This window comes from Perna viridis, chromosome 12, assembly GCF_037379345.1.
Source record: "Perna viridis isolate PV_CMFRI_1.1 ecotype Kerala chromosome 12, ASM3737934v1, whole genome shotgun sequence".
Lineage (NCBI taxonomy): Eukaryota > Metazoa > Mollusca > Bivalvia > Mytilida > Mytilidae > Perna > Perna viridis.
In genome coordinates, this window is record NC_142456.1 from 9,156,573 (window position 1) to 9,184,423 (window position 27,851).

Genomic DNA, 27,851 nt, shown 5'->3' on the forward strand with positions numbered 1-27,851 from the left:
CATATTGACCTTTGTTTTGTGACTAGAAAATTTGCGGTTTAATTGTAGTTACCTTATCAATATTCAGAAATGTAAAAAAATGCTCGATTCTTAGATTTATTTTTTATTTCAATCAACGAAACTGTTTAATCAGTTTTTTTTTATTTATTATTAAATGAAACTGAATATTGGTTTCATTTTATACACCTCGAGCGAGCTTTATAGTAACTGATTGCTTTAATGATATATTGGACGTTGTACAAATGCTGGCATGATTTGGCATTAATCGAATTATAAACTTTCAAACTATGCAACAAAACGGGATGAATTATCTGTCATCTGTGGTAACATCCCTCCAGCACATGCATATGGAGTTTTCATATCACAAGTCATACGTTCGTTATGTCAGAGCTTGCAAAACTACACGGGCTATTTGCACCGTGCTTGACTTAAGGCTTCAAGGACAGAGTTATCATATATTGCTACAAGATTGAAGTCATCACCACAGAAGTTTTATGGTCGTCATCATGAATTCGTGGTTCAATACGGTGTATCCATCTGCACTATGCGGACTGATGTGTCATAGTTTTCGTTTTCTCTTTCGGCTATCCCGGACTCGGCGGATTTTTCTAGAAAATCAGAGGACGCTTACCCTACCGGTGCACATAGTCCACCATCCAAATCCGAGTTGATTATTCGCTTTTGTTCCTTTGTACGGATGAGTTCGATTATTTCATGTTCTTTGTTATATGTGTCTGGTTTTTATCCTTGGATTAAATTCTTTTTTGATATATGTTCGAATCTTGGTTCCCTTGATTACTCTTTCAAAGGAATGCCACTGGTGTTTATTGCTTTTAAAACACTTTCATCACATAGAAATAGGTAGCTGTGATTTCTTGTATTGGTATCATACACAGAAAGATGTTTTACTGAACTAAATGCTCTGTAATTGACACATTTCCATGCATTTGAAAGGTAGATTTGGATCCATATTCGTGAGACCACGGAGTCATGTGAGGAGACATACACTCCCTATGATCGACATATGTATGATTAAAATTGTTATAGAGAATTTTTTTAGGAAAAATGGATGACAAAACGGACACAAAGTACAAAAACATGTAATCATAATAGCTCATCTGGACAACAAGACGAAATGTATCAATCGGTATAATTTGTATTTCGTTGAAAAGAAAGCCCTGTGCAGGTCCTTAGTCCTGCAGCAGCGCTAAGCTTGTCGTAAAAGGCGACTAAATAGTGCTCGGAACCCTAGTCGGGGTCTAGGGCGCTCTGCTAAAAGAGCAGCTGGGTTGTGTGCCCCAGGTGGTGGAATGGAGTATTCCTGGAGTGTTACATGCTGGGGTTGTCAGGCTATAATACGGAAAACCTGACCGCAAACCATAGTGGTGCACCGTGTTGGGAAAGATGCCACGTTCCTCGCAGGTTAAGGAACACTGCTGTGGTATTCGAAAGGAGTAGGAACCTTTGTGCTCCTCCACAGGATGCTACTCTGCCCGACCCATCCCTCCCTTTTTCTAGTGGCAATCAAAATTTGTCGACCCTATTATAATTGTGTCCCATCTCTTTTTTCATTTCGTCATCATCATTTCATGTTCATTTTATCATCCATTTCATGTTCACCGCCTGAATATAGCTGAAATATTGCTGCTTGGGCGTTAAACCACAGTAATCAATCAACCATTCCTATCAGTTTCAACAAGTTTACACTGGTTTACGACGAAATGACAGAGACTGATTTTGCAGATGAAAAACAATTAAACCATATATTCAAGCCTTCTATATGAAAACCATTCCAGTGGCACGTCTGTACTTACCTGAATATATACATTCTGACCAAGAAAAATATCCAACAATGAATTACTAGAACTGTGCCAAATAGGGGGAGGAGCATAGCTACATGTACGCTATTTATTAGGAGAAAGTGGACATGGATATGGCATGTACTAATTATATATTGAAAGTTTGTTTGTTTGTTTGTTGGGGTTTAACGTCCGAGCAGCAATATTTCAGCTATATTCAGACAATGAACATGAAATGGATGATAAAATGAACATGAAATGAAAAAAAGGATGGGTCACAAGGATAATAGGGTCGACAAATTTTGATTGCCACTGGAAAAAGGGGGATGGGAAAGGTCGGGCAGTTTAGCCTACTGTGGCGGAGCGCAAAGGTTCCTACTCCTATCGAATACCACAGCAGGGTTCTTTAACGTGCGAGAACGTGGCATCTTTCCCAACACGGTGCACCACTATGGTTTGCGGTCAGGTTTTCCGTATTATAGCCTGACAACCCCAGCATGTAACACGCCAGGGGTACCCCATTCCGCCACCTGGGGCACACATCCCAGTTGCTCTGTGGGCAGAGTGCGTAACCCCCGGCTAGGTTTCTGAGCACTATTTAGTCGCCTTTTACGACAAGCTTAGCGCTGCTGCAGGCCTATTCTTTTAACACCCGGACCTGCACGGGGCATATATTGAAAGAGAGAAATGATTCCATCTTAGAAGGTTGCTTTGCATTGGATACCCGATAAAAATATGAAAACCGGAAAACCAAAGATAGATCATTTTAATGAGGACTGTGGAAACAGACTAAAAGACACGAAGAATACCTTAGGCGAAATAGACAAAAAATGGCAATAGATGGAACAAAGAGAAAAATCTTTGTCATATACAATGTACGCATTACGGACAATAAGAAAGTTAGTGCGTAGTGAGGTAACTATAGGAGGTGACCCCATAACCTTGAAACCAAGTAGTATTTCAAGTTGGAATGTATACACGTTATGCAATAGACACATTTTGAACATTATTTTACATGATTAAAACTCAGAGATATCAAATATACATGACTATACATGTACATATATGTTAACATACATACATGTATGCTGCTTTTCAACATCTGGTCACGCATCTTCGGAAGCATTTGGTTACATACAGGTTCTATAGACAGTTCGGTCTAAAAATGTCTAGACTAACTATACTCTTCTTTTATTTGATATTTTTTACATGTACGAAGGAGAATTATTTAAATTTCATGATTAAAATAGAAATTTGGCATTAAACGAAAAGGCTGTAATAAGCTTGCAGTTTGAACACTTTGTTGCTGATTCATGTGAAGATAGATATCAGCAAACGATTTAACATACAACAAACCAATTTCAGCCCTACATTTGGGGTAATGTTACTACAAGATTGCACCGGTAGGGTAAGCCTCCTCTGCTTTTCTAGAAACATCCGCCGAGTTGCTCATAAAAAGTCAAGTCCGGGGTAGATAAACGAGGAAAGGAAACTATGACCCGTTGAATAAATCAGTTTTCATGGTGCAGATGGATACACCATAATGATCCACAAGTTCATGATTTTGTTTTGTGGTCGTCATCATGAACTTGTGGATCATTATGGTGTATCCACCTGCACCATGAAAACTGATTTATTCAACGGGTCATAGTTTCCTTTCCTCGTTTGTCTACCCCAGACTTGACTTTTTATGAGCAACTCGGCGGATGTTTCTAGAAAAACAGAGGAGGTTTACCCTACCGGTGCACCTTGTCCATGCTCCCAGATTTTATTGGAGTCCGAGTTGCTCATTTGCTTTTGTTACTTTGTATGTATGATTTTAGTTACTTTGTGTTCTTTGTTGTGTATGTCTGTTTTCTATGTCTGATCTTTGTCCCTGGGTTACATTTTTTTGATTACCGCTATAGCCTTGGTTCCCTTGATTACTTTTTGGATTGACTTGAAAAAGTCTTATAGAATCAATAGAGTTGACATTTAAAACCGAGCAGACTGTTGCGGTAAGAAGATTATAAATATACTTAGTATGGTATTTATAAATATTGCTTCATGCATAACCGACCATAAATTGACAATTAACGAGGGACAAAAACAAGAAAGAACATATCCAACATCGTGACTATTGTCGTTACATTCAACGAATCTATCTACTTATTAAATTTCAAAGCGTAGAGTTTTTTTTTCTAGTTTTTATTAAGTTTGAAAACGTATGTCATTACTTTTGAAATTTTTGAATCTGAAAAAAAATGGTGACAATCATCCTTGACATGTCTGCTCCTAAATTTGTATCCGTTATGGTCCCTCGCCAAAACAAAATATGGCCGCTGTTATGAAAAATAGAATATAGGGGTATTGTAGTATCTTTTTGTTTAAATCTCAAAACCACAACAGATAGATGAAATGTGAAACACCTAAATAGGCTCTTTATGCTAAAGAGATCTATCCTACACGAAAATCCAAGTTAATCGATTTACCGATTTTACCGATCTTAGGCAATTTTTGCCAAACAAATTAAAATCTTGGTGTTAATGCCATTGAAAGTGTCTTTTTTACGTTTTCATCATTTTGCCTATAATTTAGAGAACGTATAATGTAAACTAATAAAATGTTAATTATGTCAATATCTAGTTTGGTGTAATTTAGGCAAGTCTGTTTACGCTTCTTATAGTTACGGCCCTTGGGAGTATCATTTTGGACGTTTTTAGCAGTTATTGCTCATTATTTAGAAAATGAAAACAGATTGATGATTAATGTAATTTGATAAGATGTTAAGTATTTCAATATCTATTTTGTATGCAATTTTCAGACAAATCTGAGTTATGGAGCCAGAAAGATTCATTTCGGTTTGTGCCTGTCGGTAATAAATCAATAGCGGATAGCAGATGATTTATGTAAAGTGTAAAAATATATCAAGTGTGTAAAGACATATAATTGGTGCAAATGTGGGAAGAATCTGTTGATTACATTTTCAATTATTGTTTGCACTTTTAGCCTGTTATTAGATTAACATAAGTAGAATGATGATTATCATTTTGCTATCACAAAAACGTTCAGTATCATGAAAAATATCATATGTGCAAATTTGGTCAAGGGTGTTTGACCATTTTTAGTGTTTGCATGTATTTAACTTTGTTAAGCTATTAACTTTTTACAGGTAAACAATTCAGGCTCTTGAGAACTTCTTGTTTTACTTTGTCATGCATTTGAATTCTTCACTTTTTTATACTATCACAATTTTGGCGTTGACCATGCACAGATGTCAAATAAAGTCCAATATCATTTTGCTTGTTTTCCACTAATCGGTCTTTGATTATTCTTCCGGTAGGTCTGGTTTGTCGTTTAAGACAAACCACTAAGTTGAAACCAACACTGGAACACCAATCTGTGGTTTAAGTGGATATTCAACTGGGTAATGAACTTCCATTTTGTGTTTTTGTTTTTGTTTGTTTGTTTGTTTGTTTTTTGTTTCAGTGGAACAGTGCACCTATTCATGTGCATTTTCACGCAATCCAAGGCAATTTTTGAAATGTCATTCTGAAGCACACATTCACAATCTAAGTTTTTCTGCTTTTCTGCTTTCTGTGAATGTTAAAGCAGCTGGCTTCATTATAAGCTCTGGGCCTGGGTTTCATATAATATCTTAAATTGATACTTTCATGAAGCATTGGGCTCTTCCTAAATCCTAAGTGTGAAGTGATTTGAGATGTCTGGTCGGTACCCAGATTCAACAAAAGTTATCAAACAATAACGACTTTTATTTAAGGAAAACAATATATGTATCAAATGAAAAAAAAACAAAAACAATCTGATTTCTTACGTTATTGTATGGTAAAAAAAACCATTTAGATCAATTAAATAAACCTCTGGTGGACTTCAGTTTAATACTGATTAATACTTATAGATAATAATAAACGTCAATAAGGCAAAATACATTTTATTGGATTTTAACTTTTTTTTTTTATTTTGTCAATAACTAATTGTTCGTTTAACATTCATGATTTGAAGAATTTTTGTGTTTTTGATTTTGAAATTTTAAAACGGTTTAGATATGCGTAAAGCAAATGATTATAGTTTTGCGTAGTGTTATGAAAAAACCCTTGACCCTTCTGGCGTCCAGAATGTAAGGAGGCATTATGCGCATCATGCAGTTGACATCACTGATTGTAAAAATCGTCAAGAAACCACAGTGCCATACCATATGATAGATAAACAAACTTACCTTCCTTTCTTTTGAAACCTAGAATTTTCAGTCAAAACACCAGAAAAAGAACAAATATCTATATAGGGAAATTGATATGCGAAATTCCATTAGATGTACTGAATTTACTCAGGAAAGTGTGATAAGATTGGAGTTTGAAATGAAGTGACAGATCTAGAGGAAATAAAAGCACACAAAAGCATCCAAAGATACACATTTTAGCCTAAGGCTAATATCGACTCATAGCATTATACCTATAAAACCAGAAAAGAAAAAAACAGGCCCAGCCAATTGAACCACGAAATGACCCGACGACACTAAACTTTCGGAATAGTTTCCATATCGACAGACTAGTGGTTGTATGTTATCAAATGGACATATGAGAATTATTGACAATATGAATGGAGACGCCAAACATTACGACAGTGAAGATCTGTTGGTGCCCTAAGTCCATTTTGGGGATTACGATGCGTATGATATAGCAGTATTCGACGAAGTCCATGTGTGTCTAATCATAAACGACAAACCATTTTTGTTATCAAAGTCTCTAGATCCAAAATTTCCAAATCTTTGCCCATAGTATCAACAATCAAGAAGTTTGCGTATATGGATGGTAAAATCATTTATTGTATGTCTTCCGTTGGTATAGTGGAAGAAAATATAACACTAAAGAAACGATGTTTGTAGTATTGTATGGTTATGTTCGTTACGACTCGTTTGTTTTTGCTGAATACAATAGTAAAAGTAAATGCACAACCCGGAATAAACAAACAATTGGGAGCATGAACCAGCTCACCGGAAGGGTATAACACATAAAAACGGTAATGAGCTATCTTGACCCTCGCAAAACTGTTTGGTTGTTTGTTTGTTGGGGTTTAACGTCCGAGCAGCAATATTTCAACTATATTTAGACGATGAACATGAAAATGATGACAAAATGCACATGAAATGATGATGAAATGAAGAAGGGATGGGACACAAGGACAATGGGGTCGACAAATTTTGATTGCCACTGGAAATAGAGAGAGGTGGGTAGGGTCGGGCAATTTAGCCTCCTGTGGCGGAGCCCTATGGTTCCTACTCCTATCGAATACCACAGCAGGGTTATTTAACGTGCGAGGAACATGGCATCTTTCACAACACGGTGCACCACTATGGTTTGCGGTCAGGTTTTCCGTATTATAGCCTGACAACCATATAACACGCCAGGGGTACCCCATTCCACCAACTGGGGTACACATCCCAGTTGCTCTGTGGGCAGAGCGCCCTAACCCCCGGCTAGGGTTCTGAGCACTATTTAGTCGCCTTTTACGACAAGCTTAGCACTACTGCAGGCCTATTCTTTTAACACCTGCACGGGGCCCCTCGCAAAACGGAAAGTATTATGAAAAGTATTAACAAAAACAGATACAAAAAATAATGTTCTTTTTTCAAATGTTATCATGACACATTTTTAGCAAGTAAAAGCTCAGGATCGTGATAAAATTAAGGGATATATAGTAACAACATCGCTTTGCACCATTGCTTGTATTGCCAGTTGTTGGTTTATGAGAAGCCGGGTGTTCTACTGCCCATGCGCAATCTTCCTTTTCTGAATATTCTCCAACACAGGAAGCGAACGCCATGACATGTGCAATGTAATGTTGCTCGTGGACACCGTGGAAAAGATGTGACATTGGACCACGTGCAAAAATAGCGACGTCATCACCTCCGTGAGTTTCGTATGAAATGTTGACCGCTGATTGTTGGTGGAAGTCTTTTTCATCTGAAGAAAATTTCTTGTTGTATTCAATAATACTATCAAAACAATTAGGAAGCTGTTAAGGCACAAGTGTTTAAAAATACCTCAACTGAGAAAAATCACGCCAGTAACAATTAAGTAGAAATCTTACATGTAGTTGCAAGTACCAGCAAATCAATAGCAAAACTTGAATACAGCTCTTTTTGTAAAGTACCAGTTAGGAACCATGTTTAAAGAGGTCCCTGTCAGGGTTCAAATAATCACATAATCACAATTAATGTACTTATCAACATATAATCATTAAATATTTGTTTTATAATAATATTTTTTCCATTACTGAAAATGCCCAGATCATCAAATAAAAAATCCGATGATGGGTTTTTTGTTTTAGGGTATATGTCTGGCCGTACCAAAAGGGGTTTCAGAAAATGTTCATGGTTATATAATATATAGGAACTGTCATTGTGTTTTAAATTTGATGTCCACAGTTAAAACTGTTCTGTTTACTGTATCTGATAACACTTATGAGAAATTTGAATAATTTGTGAAGCACACCTAAACATATATGTGGGACACGTAATTTCAAAACGAATTTCCGTTCTATCAAAGTAGATAATTTCATAAAAAAATTACAGCTTTTGGTCTTAAAAAAATAGGACAAATCTCGAATACTGTTATAACATAGGTCGTGTTTTTTGTTTTGTTTTGTAGTAGGCTTTTTTTTTTTTTTTTTTTTGTTTGTTTTTGTTTTGTTTTCGTCTTTTTTTTTTTTTTTTTTAGTTTTTTAACCATGTGTATTCCACTTTATTCAAAAATCGTATCGTTTAAGTATTGTTAATACACAATATCAATCATTATATTGCAAATTTCGATACGTTGTACACGTGATGCATCATAATCAAATATAAAGAAAGATCCAAATACAAAAACTACTTGTGTACAAAAAATGCATATACTTCAATTCAAACCAAAACTATCGAAATAGAAAGCCAAATATTATATTTGAACATTTTGCGTTGCTCAGGTTAAAATTTCGACAACTAATTATAGTATACCAGGGCGCTTTTACTACATTTGTAAACGCCAACTACAGGTAAAAATACATTGTCTGTAGGATAAATATTGTTAAAACAATATCTTATTGTTTAGCATCTGAGTTAATCTCTAGTATTACGGAAATGTCTGGTCAGTTCCAATTGTACTGTATATGAGAACCAGAATCAATGGTGTCATAGCAGATGTATCTATTTAATTTATACCTGTATCAACATTAGTAAGATTTCTTCTTGGTTGATGGACAGCAGACGGGCCAGTAGCATACATCAGTGTTGTGTACGGTAGGTTATCATTAGCTAAAGTTATCTCATCTTCATGTTTCACCAAGCCTGTTGATGAAAACTACACAAGCTTCATTTAAATTTTAGAACTATAGGAACACATACCTTTTTTTTTTAATTCTTACATCCCACTGATTAATTCACATTGAAGAAATTTACTCTTAAACCAGAAGTGAATTCATTTACTGTCATTCAATATCAATATCATTCATGAGGAATGACTTTCATTATCATTAATATTACTTTAGGCTTTACCCATGAGGAACGGAAAATGACTGTTCGCTTCTATTTTGTTAAGGATGATGCCTGGATCGACGGGGGTATGCAAAATTTCCGAGTTCACCCATTTGCGCCTGCGTAGCAATCACTTTCGAAATACCTTCGATATTTTTGACAGAACGGCTTTGAGCATATCGTGTCTCAGAACCCATGCATTTTTACAGTATCTTTCCTGAGCCTTAAAAACGATAAAGTTGAAAGCTGAAACGCTCCTGAGCAAAAATGATTCCATACAATCATTTGAGCTGCTTCGCTTGATAGAACATTAGTCCGATCCGTTATGATATTGCAGAATAGTTCAAGAGCAAAGTATATTAGGCCTTGGATTCCTAAAATAAATCTTAAGTTGAGCATTTTCTCAAATTCTCAAAGTTTATCTAATATTTTCATTTTGAAGTTATCTGATTTGTCAAAATTAGGTGAGGGAGGGTTTGATGAAAATCTCAATTTGATATTTACTTTTATAAAACCAGACACAGATCCTCCTTAAATTTCATTTAAAAATGTTTGGACGATCCACAATTCTATTCTCTTTCGAAAAAATGTTAAACATATATATGAAAAATATCTTTATTTTTTACTTTATGTTAACATTCTTAATGAGTTTAAAGATGTTTACAAAATGCTGGAATTTTTAATCGACAACATACTTGTCCAGTGTGGTGGTCGCGTTTTTCAACAAACGGTTGGCATTCCAATGGGAACAAATTGTGCTCCTCTACTTGCTGACCTTTTCATTCACTCTTACGAGAAAAATTGTAGGTCTGATAGTTTGTCATTTCTTTAAAAACCTGGGTCCCATCAATCTGGTAATTCCAATTAGTGATCCTCTTTTTTGTTCATGAGGCGTCACAATTTAAAAGCATTTAAACACTGCTTTAGTTCTTTACATTGTTCTGCGGGAATTGACATTGGTAATTTGGAAACCATTGTTTAAACATTTAATGGAGACGAAGAGCGGATGTTTAAGAAGTCTCGAATATTCCTTCTGGTATGCACATTATTGACGAAAGTCATCATTTCAGAAAAAAGAATTGCTCCATTAATCATGGGCAAGGCCTCAAATAATATCAGTTTGTTATCAAGTAGTGTGGCAATTTATTTCTAGTTGATAATAACACTCTATACAGTACTCTGACTTTTCAGGAGGTCACGCAAACAAAAAGGACTATAAAATGACGGCAACATTAGGGAAAGTCCCTGACAACATGAAAAAATAAACTGATGTAGGGGGTTGCGAGGGTAGAAAATTTGTGTACTATTCAAGTAGATCAGTTTAAAGCTTCATATATTCACAAGCATATTTCAAGGTAAACAGTAATCAAAGGAACCAAGATTCTAGCGGAAATCAAAAGAACGTAATCCAGGGGCAATGACGAGACACGGAAAACAGACACACGACAAAAAACATGAATTAACCAAAATAACACATACAAAGTAACAAAAGTAAATGAACAACTAGGATTCAACGAAATAACTGGAAGCATAGGCCAGGTGCAGCGGTAGGGTAAGCGTTCACTGCTTTTCTAGAATTACCCGCCGAGTTGCTAATAAAAGTCAAGTCAAGGGTAGACGAAAGAGGAAAAGAAAACTTTGACATGATGAACAAATCGGTTTTCATGGCATTGTACGAAACACCGTAACGATCCACGAACTAGTTCATGATTACGACCATAAAAGGTTCCCTAAATGATTTGAAATCAAAACAATGCTTGTATGCTACAAAAGGACATTAAAACAGTACTTTAACTTGAACATCAAATGCTCATCTTTATCGTCGACTTATTAGATAACATATATTAATGTATCAAAATACATTTAACAAAATGAGGGAGGTGTAACCTGTAAGTCGAATTTATTGATATTGTAATGCCTTGCATATTTTCGTATTAAATAGGATTGTTATCTTTATAATTTGACAAAACTTTAAGATGTGAGCTATGTCTTTGAACATTTTGTTATTGTTTAAAATTCGAAACTAATAAAGATCTATATTCTTTATTACATATTAATTTCGCATATGACCAGTGTCCCTAAGGTCATTATTAGGTTATTTTTTTAACTAGTGTTATGAAGACGAGACGTCGAACTCTATCCATTCACCCATTATTCTATGTCGTATCTAACGACCATTAGACTATTATTATTACAAACCATAAAGTTAATTTTTTATAACCGACCTAAATTATAAATTCTAATAGTAAACATATTTTCTTTTGGTAAATAGAACGAATTTTGAATTATTATAATAGCAATATCAGTTTCTTATTAGTATCGTTAAACCACTGGACAGATGGAGCAATATTCCCGAGTGACTAAAATAAAGTCTCTTTTAAACCAGCATATGAATGTGAAGTAAATGCTCAATTTCAACGAAGATTAGAATGAGCTTTTTATTTCGGCCCAAAATAGCTCGTCCAAAACCTCTCGAATTGTAGTCTTCGTTTATGAGACAACTTCATTAGTAGTACCTAGTGTGTGAGGAATTTAGGCATTTACTTTGCCAAAAAATCTTTCGATGGCAAAACAAGTCAAAATGCAGTATCTAAGTCATGTTTCCACCTATTTTTTTTTATTTTTTATTTTACATTGAAGGCATTCGTCAATGCATTACAGAAGACGAAAAAACTGTACTTGAATGATCGTTAAGAACACCAGAACTTGGTCCTGGGAGTGTACTACTATATGAACTCCCTAACTGTGAAATTCAAAGGTAACAACGAGTGCAAAATACGGGAGAGACTGATGTCAAGGACAAGAAAATACGATCATATAACACCAGTACTACAATGTTTTCACTGACTTCCAGTTACATTCCGTTGTCAATACAAATTATTGCTGTATGTTTAAATGCTCTTACCTGGAGGACTCCATCTTTCATTTAAGAACTTTATCAAATTGACAGACTCTCGAGATCATTGAAGGTAGATACCAACTGATCGTACAAAATCACACGCTAATTCCCGATGGAACACGTTCAAAATGTTTTTTTTTTCGGGACATTACATAGTCTGTTGATGTTTGATAGTGGACTGTTTTTTTACATAATTTCTGTTTATATTTTATTTCATTTTAATTCTGATATGAAAAAATCATTTTTGCAAATGTTTATTTTATAATAATCTCCTTTTTTATTTTGTCTTCTCTTTCTAAATTCGTCGTTTTGTAATACTTATACCTGCATATTTAAATTAAAACAACTGATTACCCGTCATTAAAATTCTTCAGATTTCTTGTTGCTTTTAAGCATATTTCTGCAATCGTCTCGTTAGGGTTAAGAATAAAACATACTTAATCAAAGTTGAGTACCTAATATCGGGTTTCCTCTATCAGGGTATCCAGCCATCGACATTGTATGCGCATGATCAGCTGTTACTATAATCAGCGTGTCTTTGTCACTAGTGAGTTTGTCAGCAACGGCTACTGCATCTGCCATTGCTAAGGTTTCGGAAAGCGCATGGTCGGCTAGTGAACCATGGTGAGCGAAGTCTATTTCACCACCTTCAAAATTATTGCAATTTTATACTTCATACAACTGCCATTTGAGAGATTTTTCAGCCATACAAATATCTTTTTTAAAAACGTGTTTAAGTAAAGTCCGTCTTTTTATGATATTGAATGATTTTTAATGCTGAATGTAGGAATACTCTTACCATTATATTTCGTAATTGTATTGAAAACTTATTTTTATCCTACAGCTTCATTGGGGTTAAGAATCAAAATTACTTATTATAAGTTGAGTAACTAATATCGAGTTTCCTCAACCAGGGTATCCAGCCATTGACATTGTTTGCGCATTATAAGCTGTTAATATAATTAGCATGTCTTGCTCATTAGTGAGTTTCGTTACCCAACCATGCGCTCTCTGAATCCTTAACAATGGCCAATGCAGTCGCTGTTGATGACAAGCTCACTAGTGACCAAAACATGCTAATTATAGTAAAAGTAACAACTTTAAATGCAATATCCAATTCACAGATAAGTCCTTGACATTAAGGGTGATGTTAACGTGATTACAAATATGAAGTTAATAACAAAAAGGCAAGTAATTTAGACAAATTAGTAGTAATCAACAAATATTTATCACCTTCAACGAGAAGAAAGAAACCTTTGTCGTCGTTATGTTTTCTGAGCACTTGTATGGCTTTCGCCGTCATCTCTGCTAGAGTAGGTTCCGGGACATCCTGATCCGGTTTATCAAGCTCGTATGACATATGATCAGAATTAAATAACCCTCAAAGAAAGAAAAAAATACTAATGTATTAAATAAATAAAAACCGAAACTTTCATGTTATCTTTCTATTTGTTAATGTAATTAAAGCTATTTCCAGGATCAAACATTTGTTGAAGTAATCTCTCAAAGGAAAGCTGGGGATGTATTCTATGTAAACTATGTAAAAGGGGGAACGGTTTCTTTAAAATAAAGTCAAGTTGAAATATATCCCATAGTTGTTTTTCTTAAATCGTAAATTTGAAGCTGAAATGTATCAGTATCTCCGCAATTTGAGGTTTTGTTGATAAAACTGGTTATGACAGAAAATATATGTTGACAACGTACAACTTAAAAAAATGTAGTTTAATCATTACTAGATTCTCTGAAGTGTGTGAATCGCTCACATGGCTAGATAAGCAACATTCTATTTTTCTAAAAGCGACCAAGGTCGTTCTTGGATAAAAATTCTTTCATAATAGTTACATCACTTTTCATTATTTCTTTCTATGGACATTTTTTTTGAAGAAATAATATTAAAAACAGCAAAAAATGTCAAAGAAGGGCAATAACAGACCATATGACAGATTTAAATGCTCATTTCACCACAAATAGATCTCATCTTGCTGAACATTTTAGCCTATGTCACAATTTGGCTACACCTAACGGTTTTGGGGATATATGCGAAAAACTTTTGTCAGAGCCCTATATTCTCTTTTTCAGAAACAGTGGTCATGTTTATCGATGGATCAAAAATCCACACATTAGTTTTATGCAGAACAACCTAAGAAACCTTTATATCAAGTTTGGTTCTAATTGGTCATGTACTGTCAGATGTGAAGAGTTTTGAAAAATTGTTAATGACGACGACAACGAACGCCATGTAATGACAATGGCTCATCTGTCCCTTCGGACAAGGAGAGCTAAAAAACAAAAAGAAGATCTGTCAAGAAGAAATGTGACCAAAATTGCCAATACAATTAAAAAAAATACAAAAATGCGCCATTCACCATCCAATACGGCGTTTGCCCATTCAATATGTCAAATTGGCCTGGTTTAAATCCATATTGGTCTAGGTCAATATGACTTATTGGACTATTAGTCAATAAAGTTATAATTGCGTATGGATTTCCGTATTGGCTGAATTATTAATTTATTGTTCCTCGGTCAGAAATATTGGATTTTGCCTACGCTTTAGTCCAATATGGCTAGCCTTGGGCCAATAACTCAGCCAATATGGAAAACCTTACGTAATAACAATACAGACAGGAGGTGATTCATGCATTTCATAAACCTATAGAATTTTACTGTTATGTTGTATTTAGAAACCCATACAGGCCACATAAAAACCATCGTTATTCATTTGGTTATTGCTCTTTTGAGATGGAAGAGTAATCAACGGAACAAAGGTTATAGCTGTAATCAAAAGAATGTAATCCAGGGACAAAGACCAGACATGGAAAACAGACGTACACAACAAAGAATATAAAGTAACTAAAATTATATTGACTGTGTATGAAATTGGCACTTCGCAGGAGTTATCGTTCTTGATTTTTTGTGAGATAAAAATGTCAGGTTTTATAAACATTACAGATCTGAAAACAGAAAGGACTATCTTTAAGCAAAAAATAGCATTATTTGTTTGGTTTCTTTACACCATGAATCACCACTACCATAGGCAGTGTCCCAATGAACTGGTATTAAAGTAGACCGGAGTAGTGTAACATTAGAATAATTATAATTACCTAAAATATATTCTGTAGACCTAGGATCAATATCATTGAACTCTGTGGCATTCCATACGTATTTGTACGACAGCCTTTTGCTTTTCTTATCATCAATCCATTCCTAAGTAAAGTAGAAAATAACTTAATGCATTGATTGTGGCATATTTAAGGGTAATTTAATGGCTCAAATAAGGACGAACCTAAAATGGAAAAAATATATGAATCATGAAGACGTATTTATGTACGTCTCTGTCTCAGAATCAAGCAAAATGTGTATTAAGTGTGGCACATGAAGAAAAAAAACGCAGGTACTATTTTTTAAGTATTTATACCTCATAATCATATGAATTAACCATCAAAGTGTTCGTTAAGTTTGCCTTTTAAAGATGTTGATTGGTCAAGTTAAGTTAAAATGAACTATTGAAAAATGGCGGGAAAATTTTATACATTTTCCTTATGTAAGCACTCAGAAATATTTACGTCCTAGATGCTTCAGGATAAATTTAGATAGCTTTAAGTTGTTTTCTATATGTATTGGACTAAATTGAGAAGAATGGTGTGCTGTCCATTGCCTGACTATTACACAGAATGATAATGAAAACCTAAAATATTAAACAAAAAATTTAAATTTAAAAAAATCATTTTACATGATAAAAATGTTAAGAAAGGCAATTAATAGAATATTCTGCTTTGCTTTTGAGATCCCGGAAGTAAAAAAAATGCAGATTTCATTACGATTTAAATTTTTGTATGGAAAAACGAAACTAGAACGAGACTTACAAATCATATAGGAAACCAAGTCCACCATTGATCAGTTTTATACATGCCCAAGAAGTAAATCTTCAGTTTTTTAGGGGCTTTTAATCCTGTACTTCGGCAAATTTTGTTAAATCATATATGAAATATAGTTCAAGCAAGAGGTGAATATCCCTGGGTATAATAATGACTTTGCTCTTGTATCAATGCCATGGTTTTGCATTTCTACAAAATGTATTTTATTTTGAGTTTTAGTCTTTATACAATTAAATAGCATATTCTGAAACTATGTCCTTTATTCGAGGTACACGAATACAATTTTGGCACTTAATATTTTTTATTGCACGATTTATTTCTTTGTAATATCAAGTTCGAAATCAAATCTCGACAGTTCCATTGAAAAAAAAAATATTTGCTGATTTTTGTGGAATGCGCCGAAATGTGATTAATAAAACCAAATAGATTATATTGCCATACCCCAAAGGTTGGAGTCATCTCTGCAAGATGTACGGAATAAGAGAAGAGCTGATATGCATCAGATTGCTACATATTCATTGCAAAGCTAAAATTAAAGCTACTGTCATTCAAACGAACACTGAAAAGGAGACAGAAATTTAATTTTCATCTAATTAAAGAAAAAACGTTGTTAAAGACTATCCGATTTCACTCCATGAAAACAGATTTAGTACTCTTGACAACCTATACGATGACAACTCCTATATCATCACAGGATGGGAAATAGCTAGGTTACTCGCAAACCATCGCAAAAATCGCAAACAGTGCATGTCGAAAAAAACATGGCGAAACATCAACCAAAGTAGACAAATCAAAGAAAAGAATCTAACTGCAACAGCCAGACAAAATGGGTCAGTTGACCCGGTCAGTAAAACAGCATACAAAGACCCAAAAGGTATTTGATTAACATTTATATTACGTCTAAAAAACTTAGAGTTTGCTGGTGATATATGCACCCTATGCCATTGCTTTTAAGATGCCAAACATCAGATTTCTAGCCACGAAACTTGCCGAAACTACGCAGAATTTTTGTATCGCGCTAGAACTCTAACAAATAGGCTTCTGGAACAGGGTTATGTTGCTACAAGATTGAAGTCATCACTACAGAAGTTTATGGTCGTTATCATGAACACGTGGATCGTTATGGTGTATCCATCAGCACCATGAAAACTGATTTATTCAACGGGTCACAGTTTTCCTTCCCTCGTTTGTCTACCTCGGACTTGACTTTTAATGAGCAACTCGGCGGATGTTTCTAGAAAAGCAGAGGAGGCTTACCCTACCGGTGCACCTGGTTCATGCTCCCAGTTTTTAGTGGAGTCCGAGTTGCTCATTTACTTTTGTTACTTTGTATGTATGATGTTAGTTACTTTATGTTCTTTGTTGTGTATGTTTGTTTTCCATCTCTGGTCTTTGTCCCTGGATTACATTCTTTTGATTACCGCTATAACCTTGGTTCCCTTGATTACTCTTTCTATCAAAATTATCACGTATCGAGCTACTTAACTGCACTACGCAAAAGCGACCGATGCTAAGATTCCACTGTTTCTCGAATCCGTATTTTGAATTTGAAAGCAATTACTCCCGTTTCATTTGGTTTTGAAACTGTTCTTAAAGGAAAATCTTATTTCGAGTTATTAGACCTATTCTGTCCCCTTATAATTAGATAACTTCATGTTGTTTTCAGTGAGAGGCAATTCACATAGAATCGCATTAGCTTTCAGTATCCTATTCCTAGTTCATGTATAAGAAATATTGTTTTGACACATTAGACTATTATCTACCATATATCATTATTGCCAATTCAGTTACAAATTGTAACAGAAAGTGTCCATTATGAAATATTGTAAAAGAGCCGCTTAGCAGTGTGCATTTTATTGTTTCAGAATGTGGTGTATTGAATTACATAACCACAAATTAAGACAAGAGAATTTTGATTTTTTATTCTCAAAAATAAAATCCGTTTTCTTCAGCAACCTCCTACTGTATAAAATATATAAAACGCTTATTCAAGAGTAATTACTTTTTCGCTCCTCTTTTACGACATTCATGATCACTCGGTTAAAAATGTAATACTGAAACAGAAAACTTGTGTTTGTAGCTTATGATAACGGAAGATAAATCAAATGGCCGATATTGATTTATAAAAAAAAAACTCAAAATGTTACAGATAAATAACGACGCTATTCTGACCTCTTTTATCCCTCTCTGCTCACTGCAATGTTATAAAATACCACAATACCAGCCATATACATATACATATTGGAATTTACGAATTGCTCTAAATACACGTTTCAATGAGTAACCTCACATCAGCAGCATTAGAATTTATTATAAAAGGAGATCTAAATAAAAAAAAACTGTATAAAAGAAGTACCCAAAACCAAAACTATCGAAATAGGAAGCCAAGGAATGAACATTTTGTGTTAGGTATTTTGAAATTTGTGGTACTGCAAATTTTGATAAATATGATAAATATAGAAGGGTCTGAAAAATTCCCAACGATGTTAGAACTGTCAAGTTGTTATGCCGTGGTCGTCCCCTCTGCGGGACTCGAACTCATACCGCTGTGACATCTGTGGCAACACCGCCTGCACAAAGTCCAACGCCCTAGACCACTGAAACGCGGAGGGAACGATCACAAATTTGCATAGCAACTTGACAGTTCTAACATCGTTGGGAATTTTTCAGACCTTTCTATGCGTTTATATATCTTCCCTGTATCAATTTGATCCGATGGAGCAGTGTAGCAAATAGAGTCGTCACATTCTGAGATGTTTGTATAATATTGATTTGTTATGACATGCATCATTAATTTGATCCTCTCTCCTACATAATAACATCTAAAATGAACTGTCCCGTACTACCATACATCGTGTACTAAAGTACAGCCCTAGATAAATCCTACGAGGAGGAATGACGCGGCCAGCGGAAGCTATATTTTTATATAGCCTAGCTGGCAGAGTGGTCTAGGGCGCTGGACTTTGTGCAGGTGGTGTTGCCACAGATGTCACAGCGGTACGAGTTCGAGTCCCGCGGAGGGAGCGACCACAAATTTGCATAGTAACTTGACAGTTCTAACATCGTTGGGAATTTTTCAGACCTATATATATATATATATATATATATATATATATATGGGTTGCCACGAGTTACACATCGTCAGCAGCATTAAAATCAGTTATATAGGAAATTTTAAGTCCAAAAAATAATTGTGTCAAAAGTAGCACTGCTATTATGGTAACTCCGTTCTTTGTGTCATATGCGGATGAATGGATACATGTATTACGAAGACTTACATTTATGAGGTTTCTACCGTCACGTCTTCCATATTTTGAATTAAGTCCTATCACAGGATCCATGGTGTCATTTGGAAGTAAATATTTTCTTCCTCCACCCATAATAACCTGCAAAGATAAAAAAAGAAATTTGTCCAAAAACGGAAATGAAACATCGGTTACCCGAACAAATGCGCCTTAAATAAACCCTGACTATGACACATTGTACATTGCAGATTCATGTTTGATAGTGCTTGATGTATGGAAAAGTGTTATGCCTGGTATCAATCGAAATAACTTGCAATAGTTGGTGAATAAGTCGTGTGTATATCACTCTTATAACATTTTATTCCGGCTTGCATTGGTGATCAGTTTGATGTGAAGCAAGATATTTGATATCATTGATTACTTATTATTTCTATTTTTAAATATACCTATACCTGGTAATTGGACCGAGAAGCAAAGTTTTGTCATCTGAATAAATGGCCATTTGTATTAACTAAGATCATCCACGAAGGTGAGGATTAATATGGTAGTTTTCTCAAATTAACTTCAGCACATACTTGTATATTAGATTTGTAGTCTTCTACTAACTGCCTGGCAATATCCCGACAATTTTCTTTGTTAGGTTCATTATCGAGTTGCCAGTCTACTTCCCAATTCCGATTCGGAGTATTCGCATACAGTGCTGAGGGGGTTGCATGTGTAACTCGTGTCGAAGTTATAATTCCAGTTGATTTTCCTGGAATCAATGATCTACCATTCTATGTTTGTTTGTTTGTTTGTTGGGGTTTAACGGCCGAGCAGCAATATTTCGGCTATATTCAGACAATGAACATGAAATGGATGATAACATGAAAATGAAATGAAAAAAAAGGATGGGTCACAAGGATTAGAGGGTCGTCAAATTTTGATTGTTACTGGAAAAAGGGGGGTGGGTAAGGTCGGACAATTTAGCCTCCTGTGGCAAAGCGCAAAGGTTCCTACTCCTATCGAATACCCCAGCAGGGTTCTTTAACGTGCGAGGAACGTGGCATCTTTCCCAACACGGTGCACCACTATGGTTTGCAGTCAGGTTTTCCGTATTATAGCCTGACAACCCCAGCATGTAAAACGCCAGGGGTACCCCATTCCACCACCTGGGGCACACATCCCAGTTGCTCTGTGGGCAGAGCGCCTAGCCCCCGGCTAGCTTTCTGAGCACTATTTAGTCGCCTTCTACGACACGGTTAGCGCTGCTGCAGGCCTATTCTTTTAACACCCGGACCTGCACGGAGCATCTACCATTCTAAGCCAGTGATTAAAATGCACTTAACTTTATAACCAATTTATAAGATGATTGAATGTCCGAGCGAGTTGTGCCGTATTTCTACAATTGTTTTTAAATTGTCTACAGTTATCTTTGGAGAAAATCTAAATTTTACATCTCGAGTTGGAAGTTAATTAAAACCATTAATTACTGAAGTAGAATTAATATTTAAATAACGAAGATCATTTAAGAAAAATGCATGTTTCAGTTCATGTAATGTTACCTGTAACAAACGGTAATAATTGTTAATCGAAATTGTTTCTACACCTAAAATATAAGTTGAAACTTTCATTAAGTGGTCAAAGAAACAAAATCAGAATATCGCTAGCTCGTGCCTTAGTTCTTGAAAACGTGTTTTTAAGGCCCTCTTAACCTATGATGAATTGAGCGAATCAATTGCAAACTGATTGAAAGAACAGAAAAATAACCTGTCAAATGAAGATTTCATGTTTTGAACCAGCTGAAAACAAATGAAATAACGAGTAAAGCCCGCTAAGAAAGGATTTTAACGAATGAATAACGAACATGAAAGCGAATAAAGAACAAACCGCAACATACTGTATTGTAATTGTTAACAATCTGAAAGAAACGAAAACGAGTAGTTAACAAATGGAATGTACGCTTAGCGATTGCATAACGATTCCAATGGTAGTTTGGCAATATAACGCTTGAAAACAAACAATACGTAATTTTCTATAAAAAGCATTGCAAAGAAGAAAAACATTGCAGTCGTTATTATCTTTTAGAGTTAATAAGGCCCCGTGCAGGTCCGGGTGTTAAAAGAATAGGCCTGCAGCAGCGCTAACCTTGTCGTGAAAGGCGACTAAATAAAGCTCAGAACCCTAGTCGGGGGCTAGGGTGCTCTGCCCACAGAATAACTGGGATGTGTGCCCCAGGTGGTGGAATGAGGTACCCCTGGCGTGTTACATCCTGGGGTTGTCAGGCTATAATACGGAAAACCTGACCGCAAACCATAGTGGTGCACCGTGTTGTGAAAGATGCCATGTTCCTCGCACGTTAAAGAACCCTACTGTGGTATTCTCCCGAAGTAGGAACCATAGGGCTCCGCCACAAGAGACTAAATTGCCCGACCCTATCCACCTCTCCCTATTTCCAGTGGCAATCAAAATTTATCGAACCCATTGTCCTTGTGTCCCATCCCTTTTTCATTTCATCATCATTTCATGTTCATTTTATCATCAATTTCATGTTCATCGTCTGAATATAGCTGAAATTTTGCTGCTCGGACGTTAAACTCCAACAAACAAACAAACAAACAGAGTTAATAAGTTAAAGAAAATTGCAGGCACATCAATGTATCCCGAAAAAACTATAATTCCAAGACTGATTATCTTTTGTATTACAACAAAAGTTTTAATTGCTTTGCTATATGTTATTTTTTACTTACAAGATTTTGTGTATTCACAGGAGTAAACCTCAATTTGCATTGTCTGACAATGCTTCACACGAATGTAATCCAAGGATATAGAAACAGACTCCGAAAACAGATATACACACAAACAATCTATAATTAACCAAATACGTACAAAGAAACAAAAGTAAACCCGGGCTTCACTAAAAACTGGGAGCATTGATGAGGTGCACCTGTACGGTAGGCATCATCTTTTTTTTTAAACACAAACCGAGTTTCTCATAAAATGTCACGTCCGGGGTAGACGAATGAAGAAAGAAAAACTATGACAAGGTGGATTAATCGGTTCTCCTGGTGCATATTGATACCCCGATTTTATTATCACGACCATAAACTTCTGTAGTAATAAATTCAATATTAGCAACATGGCCCTGCTCCAAAATATCAATGAAACCATTCTTTGAACTTTACGGCAGTTCTTTTGCTTTTCTACAGAAATTATATGGTTGAACATGCTGATCAAATTGTAATGTTCCGATATAAATAAGAACGATTAAGAACAAAAGAAGAAAACCGATTTGAGGGGTTACCCGTCAGTTACCTGTCCAAGCTTCAAACTAATATTCCACGAGTTCAGCGCATGCAGACCAAGTTTTACTAATACGTAAAGAACCTCAAACTACTGTATACGTACCGTTTTTCAATATGATAAAATGCATTGTAACGAGCTGTCAATGAATGAAAATATCGCGTAGCGAATACATAACGTATACAAATAAATAGCATTGTATTTTGGAAAACAAGTAGTGCGTTTTTTTGAAAACTGAATCAATATAAGAGAAAAGACATCAAGACGTTGCTTTCTAATGATAATGTGAATGAAGGTAATGAAATTGCTAGCTCTTTGATGTCTTTTCCGCTAAATCTATTAAAATGACTGATGATTAATTCTACATTGTTTTCATACATAGACCAGATTCTCTGACCGTTTAGCTATCTATTATTCATTATTCAGTTAAAAAACATTTTATGATAACAAGTTGATTGCGTGACAGGCCTTATTGTCGATATTTATTACTTTTATTTTCTGCTCGTGTCTTCGCATTATAAACATTTCTCGTATATTTTAGTCTTGTTGTTAGAATTCGATTGAGGAGATTTCATTGCTACTTTGGCTTTACTCTCATTAAAGTGTTTAAATCTTACATCTAAAACACTTACATATACCTGTGTTTAAACATTATGTATCAAGACATAACTCATCTTATGGTTCTACTGATTAAGATCTAGGAATATCAGCTAGACTTCCCCCAGACATTAAAAAGAAAAGTATGTTATTGCTTTCTTTGTTTGTCGAAATCCGTTATGTCTTGATTTTCCAAGTAAAACGTGTGTAGATATCACTTAATCTATATATTTGAATTTTCTACATTTTTCAGCAATGGATCTATGATTTCAGGTTAGAGGGGTGTATATTGAATTGAAGGCCAAGGGAACGAAGCAAGATCATTCGTGGAGAATATATTAAAAATCAAGATGTGATGCAAAAAATGAAAATTTTAGAGGAAGAAGTAGGCCGGGTTTGCCATATGAATCTGCGCCTGTTGTTCACCATTCGATTTTGCTTGAGTTCAGATCGGTTATTGGTTTGGAGATTAAATAAAAAAGTAGGTAAATTGATTGGAAGCAATTGGATATTGATATAGGTGATTTGGGATAAAATGCAAATTGAACATTGATTGAGTAAAAGTTGAGAGGCTCGAGTACAGGTCGGTGAAAATAAATATATTCCGACTAAACTCGAGCTCTTCACGAACGTGTCTCGCTATCGTTGTCAACTACATGAACTTGATGGATACCCGACCCTTTCTCATGTACACGGCTACTCGATTCCTACAAGTACTAAGGCAAGGAAATACTGACAAAGGTAGGACATACCAATCATCATTCGCGAGTGAGCCAATCGCTTTATCTGTTTTGATCGAATTGATCTTAACGGAGTTTTCAATTGAACAATCCGTACTAGACATTAATATCAAATGTTAAAATATGGCTACATGAAGTTAATATTTTCAGTTGACAGTTTGAATTTGTGACTGTAAATAGCCGTTAATGATATCCTTGCTCTAAAGACTAATTGGTTACTCTTACCTTTCTGGATAGACCAGTCCAAAATAGATGTGAGCTTTGACCCTGGTGTCATGCTTGAACAGTTTTTGAAAATTGTGCTTCCGTCCACTCCAACTACTCCATAGTTTGTTTTTATGCCACACAGGAACTGTGTCGCTGTTCCTGCAGAGTCCGGCGTCTGCATGTCTTGATTGTAAGTCTGAAAAATGCATGTTTACAAAAATTTCTAGAGGGGAAAATGCATAGTTTCTATTTCAAAGCTCCAAAATGCAGTGGGGAGATAGATACGATACAAAGTAAATCATTAAGTGATTACAAGGTCAGGCAAGATGATTTGTTCTTACACAAATAATGGGCACGCATGAGTTATTTGCGATGTTTATGTACGTTCTTATAATTTGCATAACAACATATATCAATCACCTGATCTACCTATCAAAGCATTCAGACGACCTATGTGTGCATGAATATACTTCTCTCTAACATCCGTACACACTTTATGGAAATAATAATTACTTCCAGATATCATCAAAAGGTCTTTAGTAAGTTTAAAATCGAGACTTCTCTTTGACAAAGGAATTGAAGTGCAGGTAAATGTACATTAGAATAGGAAGATGTGAATCCTACTACAGCAAAACAATATTTATACAGATGATGAAAGCATCAGACACCCTTTAGTCTTTTTTTTTTTAATTTTCTTCCGTTTTTATAAGGCTTATATCTCATAAAGTTGATATAAAATTTATCCTGGATTGCTCCTATATATTATAAACTTGTTTCTATTTGGAATTTCTGTAGCTTTCAAAATGTTACTTAGTTTTGTTACATTGTAAATGCCAATTTTCATGGCCTTTGTTTTTCCTTATCATTCTGAACCTATTCTTTCATTTTCATTAGATATTTTTTTTATGTGAGGATGGAGTATTTCAAAAATGAATAAAGTTGGCGTAAGGTGATTACTTCCATTCATTTGTTTGTAATTTAAATATAATGTTGCATGACTTGCTCTTTCTGAAATCATAATGGTCTTCTCTGAATACTTTATCGTCAGCATCTTTCTGGTAATCAGGTTTGTTTGTGATCAGCGTCGGCAGGAATAGGTAAAAGATTAATATGTCGCTACCTGTTGCAGCCGGTTTCCCTTATCTCATTTGTTCCTGTGTTTTCTGTTCACATTTTAAAGTTGAGATATCCTATTACTGCGATGTTGTCACGTCTCAGAATTTCTTAATAAGCTGTATTATGCATCATATTGTCACTATCTTGTTAATTTCATCGTTAAAAGAGCCCTAGTATTTGGAGAATGTTCAGTGGTGTTTTAAATCTAGCTAACATTAAGCATTCTTAGTATAGTTTCCATTCTGTCATCTCGTGGGTGGGTTGTCACCTACAGAATGTCCAATATCTCCCTAAGAGGAGTATAGAGGATATAACTGGCAGAAAAAAAATGAATAAGTTTGCTCCTCTTTTTCAGCCTGACTGCAATTAGTCAGCCAGGCATAAAGGAAATTAACAAAACCTTGAATACTAATATTGTACGTAACCTACGATCATTTCGAAAGATACGTCAAAGATCTTGAAATTAAGAACACCACAGGCAAACTGAAGTTTGCTTCTTATCCGAATTTGACAAGCGAGGTAAATTTTCAAAAATACTCCTTGACGTTTGTTGCTTTGTGTGTGTGATTTTGGTTGTTTTGTGTTCTTTGTTGTGTATGTCTGTTTTCCGTGTCTGGTCTTTGTCCCTGGATTGCGTTCTTTTAATTACCGCTATAGCTTTGGTTCCTTTGATTACTCCTTGACGAAAGCTGGATTCCTCAATTGGCAAACATCCACTTAACGATCTAGCAGCTCAAGTCGTTGTTTCTCAACTTTTATGCGTTCTCGATTTTCTAGGTAGGGCTCATCGATTTGATTGTGACTGCAAGTTGTCACCCCAACAGTCTAACGGCCATCACCTTGACAAGATTAACTGATATGGACTTTCCATTTCTAATCTGCCAAGCGATCTACATGTTACATTTATATATTCTTCCAATTTTAAGTCACGTACCTTTAAACAAGCATATGGTTCACCCCTGGTTTTCAATTCGTTTATGCTTTCTGTCTATGCGTACTTGTTATTTCTTTTTATGTTTTACGGCTTGTTCTTAGTCTGTTGTCCTTGTGATGTAACCGGTTTTGTTTTTGTTTATGGACGTTCCCTCGCTTGACACCGGCATTTTTTTTCTTATGATACGAGATTAAAAATGGATAGACCAAAATAAGATTTTCATTTGTTGGGTTTTCGATTGTAATTGTGTAAATTCATCCGCGTTGGTTTTGTTATCATTTATCAAAGGATGATAACAAAATTACACACCAAACTGATAAACTCTAGGTCAAAGGTCGACAAGGAAAGTTCATAAGTCTAAAACAAGAAAGAGTTGGAAACAACTGCAATCGCTCCGCTCGTTACAGCAATCTCTGATGGAAATGGTTGGTTAAAACAAAATCTGTAGCTCGCTTAACTTCTCACAACGAACAAGCACCACACTGATGACATTTAGATACAAGGAAGTATCGGAGTGACATATAATTGCAGTTATTTTTATAAAGGAGACAAAGTGGCGACATTTGGCATCTTTCTTAATCGCTTCCCATTTGAAGAGATTCAGAAACATTTTTTCCTTAATAATCCTGGGAACGGTGTATGCAATTATCAAAAAATAAAATAATTCATTGCAGTCACAAATATTTACCAACTTGTTCATGACCCGAATTTTCGTGGTTCAATTTCTAGGCGATATTGAGTGATTTTAAATATCTACAGCCCCGTGCAGGTCCGGGTGTTAAAAGAATAGGCATGCAGCAGCGCTAAGCTTGTCGTAAAAGGCGACTAAATAGTGGTCAGAACCCTAGCCGGGGGCTAGGGGGCTCTGCCCACAGAGCACCTGGGATGTGTGCCGCAGGTGGTGGAATGGGGTACCCCTGGCGTGTTACATGCTGGGGTTGTCAGGCTATAATACGGAAAACCTGACCGCAAACCATAGTGGTGCACCGTGTTGGGAAAGATGCCACGTTCCTCGCACGTTAAAGAACCCTGCTGTGGTATTCGATAGGAGTAGGAACCTTTGTCGACCCTATTATCCTTGTGACCCATCCTTTTTTTCATTTCATGTTCATTTTATCATCCATTTCATGTTCATTGTCTGAATATAGCTGAAATATTGCTATATTGGACGTTAAACCCCAACAAACAAACAAACATAAATATCTACAGATAGGACGCCCTCCCAGTGTTTGAATATGTACATATTTATTATTTTCATTAAGAATTCCATTTAAAAGGACAAAAACCCGTAAAATCACCATTCAAAGCTCAACACCTTGACATATAGCACGAAACATTTGTCTTTCTGTAACATTCGTATTTTTTAATGTAAGTTTTAAATGAGATAACCATTGTGATACCTTGGTTCCTTTGATTACTGTTCAAAACTGATTCCCTGTGTACTCTAAAATCAGTAAATATGATAAATATATCACAAACGGTTAAGCGTGGAAGTATTTGTATCAGACAGCAGGGGAATGTGTACGTAGTATGCAATAAAGGTGCTATCAGGGTGTATCTTGTGTGCCGATATCGTGAAATATTTTTTGTTTGAAAAAAAAAGAATGAAACTTTTAGAAAAAACAAGTCAATAAGGCTCACTATGAGAAA

General features: G+C 35.4%; 1 protein-coding gene across 6 annotated transcripts in view; it reads right to left on the bottom strand.

Annotated features, from left to right (window-relative positions):
• Nucleotides 1-7,402: 7,402 nt before the first annotated feature.
• LOC148601106 (alkaline phosphatase-like) overlaps nt 7,403-27,851 on the bottom strand; it is a 29,604-nt gene continuing 9,155 nt past the window's right edge. The window contains exons 1-9 of one of the 6 annotated variants that reach the window (XM_088556874.1): nt 26,202-26,356; nt 24,170-24,347; nt 19,901-20,079; nt 19,359-19,466; nt 15,307-15,409; nt 13,439-13,585; nt 12,661-12,852; nt 8,995-9,120; nt 7,403-7,759 (exon numbers count right to left, since the gene is read on the bottom strand). In XM_088556874.1, the coding sequence (XP_088413000.1) occupies nt 7,425-7,759; nt 8,995-9,120; nt 12,661-12,852; nt 13,439-13,585; nt 15,307-15,409; nt 19,359-19,466; nt 19,901-20,079; nt 24,170-24,332 (1,353 nt within the window). In that variant the 5' untranslated portion in view covers nt 24,333-24,347; nt 26,202-26,356 and the 3' untranslated portion in view covers nt 7,403-7,424. Of the gene's footprint in view, nt 7,792-8,994; nt 9,121-12,660; nt 12,853-13,438; nt 13,586-15,306; nt 15,410-19,358; nt 19,467-19,900; nt 20,080-24,169; nt 24,348-26,201; nt 26,357-27,851 lie in introns of those variants that run through there. The other 5 variants (XM_088556870.1, XM_088556869.1, XM_088556872.1 and 2 more) reach the window with 5 other exon arrangements.